This window comes from Pelodiscus sinensis, chromosome 2, assembly GCF_052426305.1.
Source record: "Pelodiscus sinensis isolate ZL-2025 chromosome 2, ASM5242630v1, whole genome shotgun sequence".
In the NCBI taxonomy this organism is placed as follows: domain Eukaryota; kingdom Metazoa; phylum Chordata; order Testudines; family Trionychidae; genus Pelodiscus; species Pelodiscus sinensis.
The window spans coordinates 121360219-121378791 of NC_143053.1; the positions used below are offsets into that span (position 1 = coordinate 121360219).

The 18573-nt window shown below is 38.9% G+C and overlaps 1 protein-coding gene and 1 long non-coding RNA gene across 7 annotated transcripts in view; one reads left to right on the forward strand and one right to left on the reverse strand.

Moving 5' to 3' along the window:
- The window catches only part of PIGN (phosphatidylinositol glycan anchor biosynthesis class N), a 160175-nt gene that overhangs the window by 117010 nt on the left and 24592 nt on the right, over positions 1-18573 (forward strand). For 2 of the 5 annotated variants that reach the window (XM_075921388.2, XM_075921391.2), the window contains 6 exons: positions 1101-1203; positions 5795-5897; positions 8041-8127; positions 16089-16144; positions 16652-16727; positions 18219-18292. In XM_075921388.2, the coding sequence (XP_075777503.2) occupies positions 1101-1203; positions 5795-5897; positions 8041-8127; positions 16089-16144; positions 16652-16727; positions 18219-18292 (499 nt within the window). Of the gene's footprint in view, positions 1-1100; positions 1204-5794; positions 5898-8040; positions 8128-16088; positions 16145-16651; positions 16728-17442; positions 18180-18218; positions 18293-18573 lie in introns of those variants that run through there. The other 3 variants (XM_075921392.2, XM_075921393.2, XM_075921390.2) reach the window with 3 other exon arrangements.
- The window catches only part of LOC142827196 (uncharacterized), a 92062-nt gene that overhangs the window by 26079 nt on the left and 47410 nt on the right, over positions 1-18573 (reverse strand). The window lies entirely within an intron of this gene.

The following is an 18573-nucleotide window of genomic DNA, read 5'->3' on the forward strand; positions in this document are numbered from 1 at the left end:
GTCAAACTGTTCCTATTTGTTTTCATGGTTCTTCATTGGGTTTTTTTCCTCTTTGCCGGACAATGGCTGGGTACTTGAATCCAATCTCTTTTGATTCAGGATGTAGGTAGTGAAGGTCTACCTCCCCAACCAGAAGAGATTGGATTTAAGTGCTTAGTCTTTGTCCAGTCAACATGTGCTGAAGCTGCTCCACAATTACAATTTTCTATATGTACATTCATAACCATACCCCATATACTGATCTCATGATCTATAGCTTCAGTGCATTACAAGCTTTTCATAAAAGATCTTACTTGACATAATTTTCTAGTGCAATAACAGAATTCAGTCAATTGGTTTAACTGCTTATTCTGGGGTTTAAATTTTTTAGCTCTCCTTGTGGATGTATGGACAATCATTGTCACATAATGTATGATTAATACTAGACTTGTGATAAAAACATACTCTGCCAAACAGTCGGGAAAGGACTCTCTTCTAACATTAAAAGACCATGAATGGTAGTAATCACAGGAAATGAGCAAAATGGGAACAAGGTGCCATGCTTACTTCCTTACTGCCTGTCCTGATCTATAATGCCCCTTCTCTTCCTTTTTGCTCAGAGCCTGTCATAAGCAAGTTATGATGTAAATCTGAAAGTGGACTCAACACTTGATTGAAGAAAGTCACTTGTTTCACTTGTGAAATAATTTTGATATTAACCCAAGTCCCAAAAGGGAAAGGTTTGTTCATTACAACCACAAAAGCTTCTATAAGCATTCCTGGTTTTGCTCATTCAAGACTAAAATTGATAAATTGATGTTATTTACATATATAAAATGTTTTCAATAGCACTTCCAAAATTTGATAACATTTATTAACAATTAATATGGTAGAGAATATAGAGATATTTTAATAAAAGTTTAAAAATAAATAATTTAAGTGATACTTTTGTTAGATTGTAAATAATTTAACTCCAGAAAATGGCTCAGGGCAAACATAATCTGGCTTGAACCTCCATGCATAATATTTGCAAAGGTGTGACATTTTATCTTTGTAGTGTAAATAAGATAATACATCTCTTGTTCTTGTGGTAATGACATATAGTTCTCCATTTGTTACAGCCTCATCCTTGCTTGCGCCATTACTGAGTTCCACATTTTTCTTCCAGCGACTTCTTAGCATAATTCTCTCTTTGATGTCAACCTACTTACTCCTCAGCACAGGGTACTTGCTTTTTCATTTACAATTGGATGGTGTCTTATATATTAAACTAAAATATTTAAGTGTTGAATGGGGGAAGGGGAATAAGGGGAGTTATTGAATCGATGCATGTTCTTATAAAGGTGGAAAGTTTGTTCCCTAGTAAAACTCCACAGTCTGTTTTTTTTTTTAATGAACTATACAAAATGTCCCATAACTTTCCTCAATACATGCACCTTATTTCTCCAACACTCTTCAGGCAGTGAGTTGTAGGGCATGTATATGTACAGACTTGGACTGAAAAAACGAAATTGCTTCTAATTTACATCTTTTGATTTTTTTTGGTGCAATAGACAGTCCTAAATTCTACAACTAGGAGTCAAAGGAACAAAAAACAAAGTTTGTGTAGTGTCATACCTCCCTCTGAAAGGGTGGGGTAGCAATGTTCCCCTCTAATCTTTTCCATCCATGTATGGATTTTTTCCATCCATATTTAAAATAATGTTTTCTATGTGCACGAAAGCATGTGCAAATATAGAAACAAAAGCCTAACTAGGTGCTCTGCTAATTAGCGGGGCAGCATATGAATCTCTCCTGAGCAGCAGCAGAAGTGCACACTTTATAGGGAACACTGCTGGGTGGTTATACCTTCTCACATGTAGAGGAAGTTGTGGCACATCCTCTGAACAACTCTGAATTGAAATGTGGTGTTAGCCTCTAGAGAATGAGGGTATGTTTGAACTATGGAGGCTAATGTAGGCATTCGAAGTTTCAAATGAAGCCCGGGATTTAAATATCCCGGGCTTCATTTGCATCTTCCCGGGCGACGCCATTTTTAAATGTCCCTTAGTCCGAACTCTGTGCCCGCGGCTACATGCGGCACGGAGTAGGTAGTTCAAATTAGGATTTCTGAATCGAACTACCGTTACTCCTCATGGAACGAATTGTACCGGTAGTTCGAATTAGCCTAATTCGAACTACCTACTCCGAGCCGCATGTAGCCGTGGGCACGGAGTTCGGACTAAGGGACATTTAAAAATGGCGGTGCCCGGGAAGATGCAAATGAAGCCCGGGATATTTAAATCCCGGGCTTCATTTGCAACTTCGAATGCCTACATTAGCCTCCCTAGTTCGAACTAGGGGGCTAGTGTAGACATACCCTAAGGAAATAACTAAGGGTATGTCTAGACTACATGGCTCTGTCGACGGGGCCATGTAAACTAGTTTACCCGACATAGTCAATGAAGCAGGGATTTAAATAATCCCCGCTTCATTAAAATAAAAATGGCCGCCGCGCTGTGCCGACAATCAGCTGATCCAACACAGCGCGGCAGTCTAGACGCGGATCGGTCGACAAGGGAAGCCTTTGTCAACCGCTCCTGTAAACCTCGTTTCATGAGGCATAAGGGAGCGGTCGATGAAGGCTTCCCTTGTTGACCGATCCGCATCTAGACTGACGCACTGTACTGAATCAGCTGATTGTCGGCACAGCGTGGTGGCCATTTTTATTTTAATGAAGCGGGGATTATTTAAGTCCCCGTTTCATTGACTATGCCGGGTAAGCTAGTTTACATGGCTCCGTCGACGGAGCAATGTAGTCTAAACATACCCTTAGAGGCCAAGATTATGTCAGTCAATGCTCCTCCTGTTTCTTTCTCTTTGTCACCTAAAACCTGGATTTATGGAAGTGCTGAATCCAGTCTCTCTGTCATGGCTAAAAGTAGTGTGTCCTCAAGCAGAAAAAGGAATTTCCCTCTCCAAGTCACTTGGCATTCATGAGTAGCCAGGGCTTACATAGAGTATAGTGGGAACACACTCTCCCAAGGGGAAGTTTCCAGTGAAGTAAAATTTTTCCAAAGGGCTGATAGACCCTATTAAGAAAGTAGCCTGCATTATATTTAAAAGATGATTCTTCAGGGTCTCAGAACGAAGATAATCCTTTAGTGGCCAGTAATAAGGATCCCACGTTTTTTTCTGTCTCACTGTCCTATTCAGAGCATACTTAATGGAGAATGGATTGCACCTAGCAAAAATGCTATAATCTTTCAGGCAAGTCTACATGGGGCTGTAAATGCTGAATAATTTCCCATGTGGACACTATTAGTCAGAAATACAAGTGATTAGCTGGGGAGTTTTTTCAGTATTAGCAGCTTCCCTCTGTTGGAAAGCTTTTAGGAATACCAAATTCTACAGTCCACTTTCCTCAGATCCCACTGAGGAGTCCACTAAGAAACTGCACCATCTGCTCAGGACACTCTCCACACAAGCACGGGAACAAATCAACGCACCCTTAGAGCCCCGACCGGGGTTATTCTATCTACTACCAAAGATCCACAAACCTGGAAATCCTGGACGCCCCATCATCTCAGGCATTGGCACTCTCACTGAAGGACTGTCTGGATATGTGGACTCTCTACACAGACCCTATGCCACCAGCACTCCCAGCTATCTCCGTGACACCACTGATTTCCTGAGAAAACTACAATGCATTAGTGATCTTCCAGAAAACACCATCCTAGCCACCATGGATGTAGAGGCTCTCTACACAAACATCCCACACATAGATGGAATACAAGCTGTCAGGAACGTATCCCTGGTGATGCCATAGCACAACTGGTGGCTGAGCTCTGTGACTTTATCCTCACATACAACTATTTCAGATTTGGTGACAATATATAGCTCCAAACCAGTGGCACCACTATGGGCACCCGCATGGCCCCACAATATGCCAACATTTTTATGGCTGACCTGGAACAACGCTTCCTCAGCTCTTGTCTACTAACGCCCCTTCTCTACCTATACTACATTGATGACATATTCATCATCTGGACCCATGGGAAGGAGACTCTGGAAGAATTCCATCATGATTTCAACAGCTTCCACCCCACTATCAACCTCAGCCTAGACCAATCTATGCAAGAGATCCACTTCCCGGACACCACAGTGCAAATAAGTGACTGTCACATAAACATCATCCTATACCAGAAACCTACTGACCGCTATGCCTACCTTCATGCCTCCAACTTCCACAGATTAAAAGAGCCAGACATGTACCCAGAAGCCTCCTACTACAAGACAAGCCCAAGAAAGAAACCAACAGAATACCACTGGCCATCACCTACAGTTTTCAGCTAAAACCTCTCCAATGCATCATCAGTGATCTACAACCCATCCTGGACAATGATCCCTCACTTTCACAGGCCTTGGGAGGCAGGCCAGTCCTCGCCCACAGACAACCCGCCAACCTGAAGCAAATTCTCACCAGCAACTATACGCTGCACCACAATAACTCTAACTCAGGAACCAATCCATGCAACAAACCTTGGTGCCATCTCTGCACTCATATCTACACCAGTGACACCATCACAGGAGCTAACCAGATCAGCCACACCATCACTGGTTCATTCACCTACACATCTACCAATATAATATATACCATCATGTGCCAGCAATGCCCCTCTGCTACATACATCGGCCAAACTGGACTGTCCCTACGTAAAAGAATAAATGGATGCAAACAGATATTAGGAATGGCAATATGCAAAAACCTGTAGGAGAACACTTCAATATCCCTGGACGCACAGTAGCAGATTTAAAGGTAGCCATCCTGCAGCAAAAAAACTTCAAGACCAGACTTCAAAGAGAAACTGCAGAGCTACAGTTCATCTGCAAATTTGACGCCATCAGTTTAGGATTAAACAAAGACTGTGAATGGCTAGCCAAGTACAAAAAGCAGTTTCTCCTCTCTTGGTGTTCACACCTCCATATCAGCTGCTAAAAGTGGGCCTCACCCTCCTTGACTGAATTAACCTTGTTATCTCTAGCCTGATTCTTGCCTGCATATTTATACCTGCCTCTGGAAATTTCCACTACATGCATCTGATTAAGTGGGTCTTTGCCCACGAAAGCTTATGCTCCAATACATCTGTTAATCTATAAGGTGCCACAGGACTCCTTGTCGCTTTTGCAGATCCAGACTAACACAGCTACCCCTCTGATACTTAGGAATAATGTTGGCAAATGTAGAATAAAGTATAAGCTAGAAATAGTTCTTGTATCCCTTGATGGAATTTCAATAATTCAGGGTGCTCAAAAACTCACACCCGTAAAGGATCAGACTGACTAGTTGGGGGCGGGAGTCAGCTTTTAAAACAGTTTAAACATTCTGGGGCCTTAGTGCACTAGTAGAAATAACATTCAAACCCTTCAAAAAAAGAACTACGTTTATTTATTTATGTTACTTCAATTTCTTTCTTAAGAAAATGTACACCAAAATTTGCCCATCTAAAACCCTGGACACTCTTTTCCTTTGACATACGTTTAAAAACATAATAACATAGAAGTAGCAAAACACAGTCTGTCCAAAACAAACTAATGTTTTTGTCACATCATACTGCACATCAGTTGATCTCCAGACAGTCAACCCAAGCATGTTTAATCTCCCTCCACACATTCCCCTCAGACAAATTCAAAGAGTTTTTTTCAATCTCTGACATATTGATCATATTCACGGAGAGTCAATCTTAATGAACATTTATTAGTAGTATAATTGAATATGTTATGCTTGTTATGATTTTATGTATATATTTAGTATTATTTTAATAATTGTATTTAGATATGAAGCTCTCTTTCCACTGGTATTGTCTGGTTTGATGTTTGCTTGGATATATATGGAAAAAGAAGCACTGCAGCACTATGGTGATTCACTAAAACCAAAGGTAACATTTCAAGATAGTTACATTTGATTTATTATCAAAAAATCTCCCAGCTGTTCCACTAGAAAATATGGTGTAATTGCCCAGTAATGGCTGTAGTTCCATTTCATTATGGTTTTTCTTCTAGCTACGCCAGATTTTTAAATATCTTTAACAGTTTTTATTGAATGGTTTGTAGCAAAGCTCGTGTACCTAATCTGAATATGCAAAGCCTATATCAACTGCCCATCTCACAAGAAAACATGAAAGAGATTTATAAAATATATTTTATATATTCCTTATTAGAGCTATTTCTAAGAGCACAAGAAATCAATGTGACTGAAGGAGTATATTCTGTAAGTTAGAGATGGGACTTTGCCCATTGAGTTTAATACTAGTTCTAAATAAGTAGCGAAAGCCCTTCCTAGAATAAGCATACTGTTACTGTTTCAGATGGGAAAATCTAAATACAGTAAATAAAATGACTTGGCACAGAAGTGTTAGTGATGAAGTCTGAAAAAAAATAGTCATTTGATTTCTGAAATTACCCAAATGCGGTACCTACAGAGTCAATAATTTCTGCCTGCCTATCTTATCAGTTTGATCTTTTATTTCTGATCATGCAGACAGGGTTCCGCTAGCTGATTTCACACTAGCAAATTCTTGAATTTGCCTTGAGAAGGGATTTAACTATGTTTCAATTTAATTTTCTTGCCTTTGATATTTATTATGCCAGTGATGTTCTGAACCCATGATCACATTACGATTCCTCTTTTAGTCTAGGCTGTTATTGTGCTTTCCAGTCTGTTAGAACCAAAATGTCTATTACAGAGATCTCCAGCCATTCGGAACTGGACAGGTGGTACAATATTATGCCCTCCCTACTTTCCTGGAACCCATCATCATTGATGACAATTATAGAGAATCACTGGCAAGTAGGCTTGGGAATTTGCCAAAATTACGTAGTGGAGAAACTACAGTTCTGAGCTTTCACTGCTCTTGTAGTTTATAGACAATCAACCCAGAGGCATAGTGATACCATGTTGAGCTACAAACAACATAACAAATTTCAGAGATTAATAATGTGTAAGTCAGGGTGGAAGAATTGCAGCAGAAGTATTCACAAGTGCTGATCAGGCCATTACTGTATTTTTTTACCTCAGGAATGCAGTTTTAAAACTTCAGATACATTTATTGATACAAGACAGAGCATTATAATTGTAAATTGTGAATATTGTTGGTTTGCATAACTTAACAAATTGAGGCTTATGAATATCACATGCACCTGTTTCCTTAAATCTTAAATAGTAGAAATACAAGCACAGTGTGAAAGATGCACGGTTTTGGTTCTCCTTGTTTGACCATATGAATCAGCTGCCCAAGAAAAGAATATACGTAACCTTGAGACAGTGATTTGGTAGCATTATAATTTTTCCTTTTTTTGTGACCTTTGTCTTGCTTTTAGTGAGAAGAAATCTTTCATTTTATTTTTACAGTCTTAAAATAAAGCCAACAACAACAGTTCAAACATAACACCTCTTTAATGTTTGCCAAAATGTCCTGCATTTAGGAATCGGAGGTCTCTGTTGATATGCGACTATTTTAAGCAGTATGTGGTCTATAGTTCAGATCCACCACATTAGATGTTTCTATTTCCAATGAAAAGGAGTTCATTGTCCTCTTAAACTCTGAAGATAGTTTCTCCCCAGGTCAAGAGGTGTCATGTGGAGAGCAGAGTAGAGAAGCTGAAGTCTTTTAGTATCTCCTTTGACACCATACCTCACCTGAGGATAATTGCAGTCTTTATAGTTGGAGATTTTATCTGTCTGTTTCTGTGAGCAGTGAAGATGTATTTTAAAAAAATAACAGTTACGATGGGGGGAAAGAAAAGGTAGCAAAATACTAAACCAAAGGTACGGGAATGGTTTCTTACCAAAGAAGGATTCTGAAGCTCCTCTGGGTTCATTTGATCATTCTACTTATGCAATATATCCCTGGCAGACTCATTAAGTATGAGAAAACTATAGGAAAAGTTTGCAGTTTTCATCAGAAATGTATCTGTTGTTGGGGAAGTGAGTTAATTCCTCCTTGAATCCATTAAAATATATCCTTAGTATCCAAGTGAGCCACTGACATGTATTGATTTTTTTTCTTGCTCTCTTCACAGCTTGCTGTTCTCGACTTCTCCTACACTATTGATATAACTCACTTTCGGCAGCTCCATCTGGATGACATCCGCAGGTCTTTTTTCTTTGTATCCTTTTGCCTGCTTTGGAAAGTGGTGATTATGACCCAGTAATTTAGATTCCAGTGAAAAGACTGGCCAGTAGCACAAGGGTCAATTTCACAATGTACTGTACTTAGCACTCTTGGTGGATTATTGCTGAATTCATACACTAAGAGCCTCTTTTAAAGATTATCGGATTCAGGCCTTTGTTCAAAATACCAGGCTAATCTCTTGGTTGATCTGCTGATGTAAAAGCCAGTTCATACTGTGCCCACCTGGAACTCCATTCTTTGTCCCTTTAGAAATGCTCAGTTTCTTAGGATCATTATGATTAAAGTTGAACTTTATTCTCAGTGTAGCCTCTTTCCAAGTTTTTTATTGCATTGTACTGAAAGATGCCCTGATATACACATTAGCAAAAGGTTATACTAAATGATTCCTGCTTCTGTATTATGGTAATATGTTAATATTAAGATATTCTAGGTCACAAATTCAGCCTTGTGAATGAGATAAGCAAACATCTAGATCTTTCAGATCGTAATTCAGAAAACTGACTTAACTCACATAGATAAACAGAATATGTGGAAATTAGAGGTGCTTAATGACTTCTTTGTTTTGGTTTTCACCAAGAAGGTTGATGGTGATTGAACACCTAACATAGTGAATGCTAGTGAAAATGAGGTAGTTTTGAAAGTTAAAATAGGAAAGAACAAGATAAAAATTATTTAGACAAGTTAGATGTCTAAATCTAACCAGGGCCTGATTAAAAACCTCCAAGAATACTCTAGGAGCTTACTGAAGAGATATCTGAGCAATTCGTATTTTCTTTGAAAAGTTATGGAGAATGGGAGAGACTCCAAAAGACTGGAAAAGGGCAAATATAGTGCCCATCTATAGGGAGAGAAATAAGAACAACCCAGGAAACTACAGACCAGTCAGCTTAACTTCTATGTCAGGAAAGATAATGGAGCAAGTAATTAAGGAATCCATTTCAGAACATATGGAAAATAAATAATAAGGTGATAAGCAACCTCATGACTTTGAAAAGAACAAATCATGTCAAATCAATCTGATAGCTTTCTTTGATATGATAATAAGCCTTGTGAATAAGGGGAAAGCGGTAGATATGGTATACCTAGACTTTAGTAAAGCATTTGGTGCTGCATGGCCATTTGATTATCAAACTAGAGAAATACAACCTAGATGGGGGTATTATAAGATGAGTGCATAACTAGTTGGATAACCATTCCTAGAGAGAAGTTATCATTGGTTCACTGTCATGGTGGAAGGCATAATTAGTGGGATTCCATGGGGATCGGTTTTGGGACTGCTGCTGTTCAATATCTTCATCAATTATTTAGATAATGGTAGTTATAAAGTTGGCAGATGTTATCACATGCGGAGAGGTTACTAGTGCTTTGGAGAATAGGATTATTGTACAAAATGATCTGGACAAACTAGAGAAATGGTCTGAGGTAAATAGGATGAATTTTAATAAGACAAATGCAAAGTACTCCACTTTATAATTCTGTAAATTCTTGCAGATAGGTGCGCACACACTGTTTTTGTGTCTGTTTCTGTTTGTGGGGGGTGATTGTTGTTTTTTTTTTTATAGCATTGGCTTGAAAATCCTTTCAAAAAATTCATAGCAGACTAACTAAACATTCCTAAAACTAAATTGTTCTAATAACAATTTCTTTTTTTATTGTGAAGGCTAGGTAGCTAGTGATATGATTGTCATTGGGCTGGAGGTAGATGAGGGAGATTTGGCAGTGAGCAGTGTTTGTCATTTAGACAGATTATGGGATTTTCTAGGAAGAGTTAGTGTTGGTTCATGGGGAAACAGGCTTGACTGGAGCTGAAGGAGGAGGCAGAAAGAAAATTTTTAGGATCTTACTGTGCTTTAATTCATAGGCACTAGTTTGAAGAGGGTAAATCAAAATCCTAGAGCATACAACCTTTGAATCCATAGAATGGCGAACCCTCCAAAAATGTAACCCATGGTCACACCATGAATTCCTTTGGAGCCATCCCCTGCAGTTGCTGGACCTGCACCTTGCTGCTAAAAGCCCCTGTCTTCCAGCTTGACCTGTTCAAACATAGTTTTGACAGGAGTAAAACTACTCCTGACAGGTTTGGTCACAGAGACCTCATTGGAACTGTCACTTGGTTTGCTGAAATAGCAGTGAGCCTGCCTACCTGCCCTTCTGTGTGCCCCTCACCTATTTTGTCAGGCCCTCCAGCCTCCTCCAGCATGGACACAGAGTTAGGAGGACAGCCCTTTACAGTATAATATAGACGCTGAGATCAGATCATCTCTGGGAAAGGCTCAGCCAGAGAAACTTGCCTCAGCGCCCAAATGCACAGCCTCAATGGGATCTGAACCACAGATAAATCCATCTTACGTTGAAGAAGTGGGTTGTGCCCACGAAAGTTCATGATACCGTTTACATCTTTTGTTAGGCTCTAAGGGTACGTCTAGACTAAAAGCCTCTTTCGAAAGAGATCGTCTAGACAGCCACATGACTTTCAAAAAAGTGCTCCGCTTTTTCGAAAGAGAGCACCCAGGCAATCTGGCCTCTCTCGTTCGAAAAAACGCTGTTCGTGTTCAAGAATGCCTTTTTTCAAAGGAGCTCTTTCGAAAAAAGGTGTTCTTCCTCATAAAATGAGGTTTACTGCTGTCGAAAAAACTGCCACTTTCTTTTGATTTAATTTTGAAAGTACACAACAGCAGTCTAGATGCTGGTGAAGTTTTTTCGAAAAAAGGCCACTTTAAAAAAAACAAAAACAACAAAAAGCCCTGTAGTCCAGACATACCCTAAGGTGCTGTAGGACTATTTGCTATTTTTTACATTTTTCCATCTTATTCTGTATAAAATATGGAGCGAGCTCATGTGGTATGCCCTCTTTTTTTTCAGGGTAAAGAGAGGGATGCACAGACTCCTTTCTCCCTCTCCTCCCCGGTAACCATTACTTACACTGGTTTTATTAGTTAACAAACGTGATTTAATTAAATACAAAAGGTAGGATTTAAGTGGTCATAAGCACACAGAGTACTGTATGTTACTAAACAAAATAGAACATACGAGGTAAACAATACACTAACTTCTGGTCTACACTAGGGGATAGATTCGAATTAAGATATGCAACTTCAGCTATGTTAATTGTGTAGCTTAAGTCGAAGTATCTTAACTTGAATTTTGGCACTTTCACTACACCCACTAATTCGAACTCTGGCAGATTAACTGTGGCTGCTTCAATCTTATCTGTAGTGTAGACGTGGCCTAAGAAACTTGTAAAATGTATTATCTCACTCTCCTGGTTGTTCCGATAAGCGTCTTTCACAAACTGGAACGCCTCCTTCCCCCTGTTCAGGCGTAGATGTGATCATATCACCTGATGCTGAAAACATCTCGTAGTAGCACCTCAGAGTCCATGAGTCAGTACCAGTGTAGCAGGACGGTAGGAAGATGATTTTTCCCTAGTCAGTTGTCTCTTGCTAATGGCCCATTAGCTCTGGCTTCTTCATTGTTGTTCTTAATGGGCTGGTAATAGTCTTTTCCCAAACGTGAATACATTGATCATAAATCTACCGCCAATATTTCTAATTTCAGATACAGAAATGATACATACGTACAAATGGGATGATCATATTCAGTAGATTGCTACTTTTCTGATGATGCCTTACAAAAAGTATTTTGCATAAAGTATTTTCCAGTTATGTCATATTCATAAGTACATTTTCATAAAGCATACCGATGACCATGCGCTTCCCCCAGGTTGCCACTTGGTATTGGGGTATCACTGAGCCCTTTGACCCACCAGCCTGAGCTCCCTCTCTCACTGTGCTGTTGTGACAAGCTACAGACATGCTCTCAGACTTACACTTCCACCAGCATACACATAGGCAAGGGCACACACACAGCTGCAGTTACATAGAAAGACAGCAGCCAAGGCAACTTGCAGCTCCCCAGGCACACATCGCCTCTGGAATATCAACCCAAAATTATGCCGTCTTGGCATTGCATAGGGAACTGTACATTATAAGCTTAGAGAGTTTGCCTCCACCACCACTACCACATGCCAAGTGTGGAGGGGCATATGTAACAGGTTTTGCCTTTTGAGCTACATTTTTCACATGCTTCATTGCAGACTTACTGGTTTAAATTAGAACATAAATTAAGTATATTAATTACAAAAAATAGATGATAAGCAAACAGATCAAAACAAATTACCTAGCAAATAAATAAAACCACAACCTAAGCTTAATATGCTATAGCTAGCTTGGATATGAATAGCAGATTCTCACCCTAATTGATGGTGCAGGCAGACTTCTAGATTCTTAAGGCACAAGCTGCATTAGCTTTACAGCTTGTGTTTCTCAGGTCTTCAGACATAGGCTAGAAACCCCTTTAGCCTGGGTCCAGCCCTTTCCCCAGTCCAGTATTTGTTCCTCAGGTATTTCTAGAGGTCTTGTGTGGGGAATGAAGAACCACAGGTGATGTCACTCTCTGCCTTCTATAGCTTTAGTATCTGGCAGGAATTCCTTTCTTTCAGAACTTGGTTCCCAGACCTGCTTGTGGAAAAATACTGGTATCCAAAAATGGAGTCCAGAATCATGTGGCTTGGTCATTTGTCCTTGTGGTATCATAGAGACATTGTTTACAGGCTATCCAAAAAGCTCATTGAACAGTTAAACTATTCCACAGCCCCATTGCCTTTGCTGAAAAGTCATCAGCCCCCTCTGGCTTCTTCATTGTTGCATGTGAAAGGTTTGTTGTAGGTGTTTTCCATGTAAACCGATTTGAAGTACACAATCCTAGTCAATATTCTTAATTTCAGATACAAAAATGATCCATACACACAAATGGGATAATCCTATTCAGAAAATCATGACTTTTTAATGACCTCTCATATGACTTATCTTGTACAAAATGCATCATAATCATGGCATAATACTTCCATAATAAGATCCCTGTGAAGAATATGGGGGTGCAGTATCACAGTAGTGTCATTCCCCATCTCTGAGAGGAGACATGAGCTTCTGGAAATGGAGCAAGTCTGGGAAGGCCACCGAGACACAGCCTTGATGCAAGACCAGTGTTGGTGGCCTCCCTCACTCAGATTTGGCCTTGCAGCTCCTCCATCACGAAAAAGGGGTGATAGGGCCAAAACTGAATGAGAACCATTTGTCTCTGCAGCTCCCCTATCATACTACAGGACTGGTGGAACCAAACCTAAATAGTAGTGTGGTGGCCAGTGCTGTTCCTCCTCTCTGCTGACAGTGGTACGTCCCATGCATAACTTGTGTACAGCTGTGGGTGCCACTATTGTGGCAGAAAGTCAAAGAGGTCTGATGCTGTCCTTGTGGAGGAAAATTAGAGTTAAGGAAACAGTGAGCAAATGGTTTTGTGAGCTCAGAGAGCATCCTAAACCTGAATTTGATGTACATGCATTCCTGAAAAGTAACTTTATTTACTGTATAGTAAAATGTATCTTTTTTCATTGGCAGCTTTGCTGTTTCTTTACAAAACCTTTACAATTTAGAAAAATTACTGGAGGGTTTAGCACTGGCATCATACCATTTTTGAAAAATTAAAAATAATTTTTTCTTTGATTTTAAAAAAAAAGAACAGTTTTTAAAGCTCAAATGTAGGAATTCCTTAGGCACACCTTAATGTCAAAGAACTGAATATTTTTATTTATTTCAAGAACATGTACATCTTTTTACTGAGAGCAAGCACAATGAATTTCAAGTCTAAAGGATTTTTTTAGATAAGAATGTTGTTAATGACTATTTAGTGGTGAAGAAAGAAACGACTTTTCAACTTGAACTGTAATTTTGCTACCATGAAACTATTTTAAATTAAAATAACATTTCAAGATTCCCAATTAGGGCTTTAGAGTTGCTGGTACTGAAGGGCCTTAGGCCTTCGTTAGTCTGGTCTTCCAGAAGGAGTTTCAGATTGCATATGCTTAGCATCTTGATGAGATGGCAGCCCATCCCACTTAAGCTACTGGGATTTTTCCAGTTTTATTACAGAACTGTAATTGTAAAACTGAACTGGAAGAATATTGCAATACTGTTAGATGGTTAAATGACTAAACCTGAAACAGTGGATGTCTCATGGGAGGTAGATGCTACAGATTTTTTTTTCATGCTAACATATTCCTTCCAAAATCATACTTGCAAATTCTTGAAGACCCTATTGTATAGTTAAAATGCAACTTTTTAATACCAGTGTTTCTCAGAGTGGGCCATGGACCTGCTTTGGGAAAGCTGCTAGTGGGCTCCTGCTGCTTTGTTTACCTAAAGGGTCTGTAGTCATGGAGCCACTCCACTCAGGGCTGTGCAGAGACTTGCTAACAGCTAACTGAGCCCTGCTGTACCCCTGGACTTTTAGTTTTTTTGGAAATTCTTCCCCCTCTCTCCCCCCCCAGAAAACAGTTGCCCACAAGGGTGCAGTCAAAGAGCTGCACACAGCTCCAGAGCCATAGGTTGCCAGTTCCTGCCTTAGACCCTCTCAGTTACACAGATTTCATCAGATCATTGGTTTTGTCCCCACCTTTCTTGTATCTCTATTTGTCAAATGTGCAGCAAGGAAGGAGGGCAAGCAAGGGATAGCAATAGGATAACAGATGGGCTGTGGTGTTCGGACAATAAAAGTGTAGGAAATAAGGTTGGTCATATTTAGCTTTATTTTTAAGGCTATGTCTCCACAGGGAATGTTTGGCAACAAAAGTGCTGACAACATGTTGCCAAAAGTGAAAACCAGTTTCAAACCAGTTTTTCTGCCTGGCATTGTTGATATTTCATGGGCACATTGCTAGTACCCTGTTGACAGATGAGAGCAAAGCAATGTGGGTAAACATCCCACAGTGCAGTGTTGTGGGAAGGCAGAGCTGATCCCTGCACTTCTTAGGATTCCCTCTTAGCTCTGTGAGCGCTCTGCTGAGGAATGTCAAAGCAGCACAGCAGTCTCTCCAGCCCTCTCCCTGCAGCAGTAGTCTGCCTACAGCTGTGTTCCTAGTGCAGGGCAGAACAGAAGCATTCCAATGATTTGTTTTTGTTTGTTCCCCAAATGGAACAGCACACTCAGCTGTCAGATACTTCCTTGAGCTTTGAAAGCAGAGGAGGCGCATGCTTGCCGGGCAGCAGAAATCACAAAACACTGAGTTTCTTGGCTCTTTGTTGACAATAAAGGAAAGGGGAAAGACTTAAGTCTCTCGTAGGGATAGAAGTTTATGGTCACCAAAACTGGTGTTTTTTCCCAACAAAAGTCACATTGCAATGTAAATGCTCTCATTGTCACCAAAAGGCAGTTTTTGGTGACAAAACGTACCAGTGTAGGCAACAGTGTTGTCTTCAAGTCAGCACTGTCAAGTCCAAGTCAAGTCTCAAGTCTTAATTTAAAAAATGTCAAGTCACTTTTGTACAAGCCATCAATATCGGCATTTTCAGACAATTTTTTCACCAAGTCGATTTAACAAAATTAGCAAGTCTCAAGTCGAGTCAACAACTCTGGTAGGCAAGGCCTAGGATCAGAGACCACAGCTAATTCACCGAGAAAGACAAATGTGTATGCATGATATATGGGCAGTATGCCTATTAAAATGTACAAAAGTGTCTACATTTGAATGTGTGACTGTATTATTATGAAAAAGTATATCCCCTTCACAAGTTGAACAAGAGAAAAAGGTGATCTCAAATGGTATCCCTAGGTCTCTCAAATGGGTTTTTGGGGCAGACATGTCATTCATCTGATCTGCACGTGGGCTTCTCGCTGTCCATATTGACTTAAAGTCAGGATCTGGAAATTCAGTCAGGCATGGATATCTGATTTGTACTTTTAAATGTAGTATGAAACTATAACAATAGTGAGTTTCACATAGCGCTGAACTGACAAAGAAACCTTCAGAAGAGAAATCATGTTTTTATTTGATCTTTTATATATCTCTTGTGTTGGATTTTCCTTAGCCATATTTAGGTTTTCTTTATTGTGACAGCTTTTTTTGGTACTGGAAATATTGCTTCTGTTAACAGGTAAATCTTTTGGATCCTTTCAAGAGAAGTTGAATGCAAAAGAGAGGACAGTGCAAAAAATATTCAAATAGCACATGCCTAGCAAAACAGCAAGAGATAAGCATAAGCAAAATAGTAACAAGAGTGTAATAATCTAGTGGTGTTTGTATTTAAGTATTATTTTATATGTAAGTGTTGTAAGGCACCAGTCCTGCAATATACTGAGTTGTCTCAACTTCTGTTAGTAGTTGTAAGTTGGCATTGAGATTACTCAGTATTGAGGGAGAGCTGCAGCTTGAAGGCTATAAACAAACACAGAAATGAAAAAAAAACTCAGATACATAGCACAAGTAATACGTTACTTAGGAAAGACAATATAGTAAGTGGCTTGCATGCTCATATTTTGAACAAAATCTGAAATGTCTCTTTAGCAGGAAAAATGAACTGTTCTGCTTTTTTTTAAAGAAGATGCTGTTTTCAAAAATAAATTTTAATAATTTGTATTTTATTATTTCCATGGTCCTGTAGTTTTGACCCCGCCTCTATCTATTGTTTCCTGACTGTGTTCAATCCCTTCATAATGGGAGGCTTGCTGGTGTGGAAGGTTAGTAATTGCATCTTTGTGCAGTTCGCTCAAAGAACAGATTAATGAGTAATACATCCTGCATGCATGGATTCTTTTGCAATTTACACAATATATATCTTTTTGAGATTCATTAACCCATTTTATCCTGCTTGCAACTAACTGCTTCCACCGACTTTCTGAGATTAAACCCCTAAAGGGTGTACTTCAATACACACGATACATGACTGATCTATGATAGATATATTTTTTTCTATTTAAACAGTAATCTTAAACATTGAAAAGATGTTAAATAACTTAAAACTTTAAATTTTCCCATGGTTTATAATAGCCTTATTTGGATATTTATATTTATATTTATATCATATATCATATCATATATCATATCATATATCATATCATATCATATCATATCAATTATAGAAACATACATTTTATTATCTCCATCAATCCAGACTGTATTAAATAGTAATGTATTGATTTTTTTTCTGTTGTCCTTTTGCAAAATATACTCTGATATTGCAAAATAAATAACTTAATGAAGTATTTTAAAGATTGACCTTCCAATTTCCCTGCCTGTGCTGCCATTCCCTGTTTGAAAGTAAGGTTTAAGAGTGCTTCTCTGGTTGGAGCACAAATCTTTAGATAGCACTAAGAAACAGCAGTGCAGACAACCTGCTGCTAGATTATTCCTAAGGTAAACGATATGTTCACTCTGTCACCTTTTTTTTCTAAGGAGAAAATTTGGTTGGAGGAGCAAACAGAATCTGTCCAGGGATTTGTTGAACCCAAACCTGCTGGATGCTGAGCAGTATTTACCATCAGCAGAATTGCAGCTTCCTTTCTGCCCCAGATGTAACCATTTTCCAGCCTATACTTTCTAAGAGCTATTAAAGGCAAGAGTGAGAAATGTCAGATTCAGCCTTTAAAAAGCATTTTCTTTGTGTATTTCTATAGTTGAAGGAGTGTGGGTTAATTCTAAAGAAGAAAATGCAGTGCACACATTTGAGAGGGATTTTTTTAAAAAATTCATGAAGTTCTGCAGGTTTGCTTAGAGGACAGTGAGTGGAATATTTATTCTTTTTTGACTCAGTCCTTGCCACATCCAGACATTTAAGCATGGGTTGAAATCACCCTTTCATATTGGGAGTTCAAATATTGCAATATCTATGTGTTAAAATATTGCTCAAATACTTATCAATGCTAGACTTGATCAGCTGAAACAAGGATCATTAATATTTTTTCATTATTAACTTACTTGGTGGCTCATAGTTTTTTACTTCAGATGGGCTGTGCCACAGGTTTTTGTATTATCTTACTAAGCATACTTTACCAAATGAATTTTCACCCTTTCTTTGCCGATGTTTTATTTCTACAACGTGTGCTACACTGAAGCTTCCCAATATGGCTATTTGAAAAGCGTGAAAATGTTTCCATGACCATTAGTGGTGTTCTAATAGGCTGTTTAACAAATGTTTTTCTAAACCATAATGCAATTTATGTTTTAAACAGATTGTAATCCCTTTTGTTCTTGTGTCATGTGCTTTTGAAGCTATACAAGTCACAACACAGCTATCTTCTAAAAGGTACAGTAAATGTTATATGACTGAAGTAGATGAGTGGATTTGTTGCAAAAGTTGAACAAGCAGTATAACTAATAAGGATGTGAAATATCCCGAATCAGATTCCATTAGTACACCAGTCCACTCACTTTGAAAGGAATTTGTATTTATTGGCTTTCAGACTAAAATAACCAATGAGCCACTCTGATAACTTCATTAACTTTTTGCTCACTCCTTACACAATTTGCCTTAGTAACAAATGAGTAAAAATGTATGGCAGATTTTTAAAGATTGGCCCAGTATCA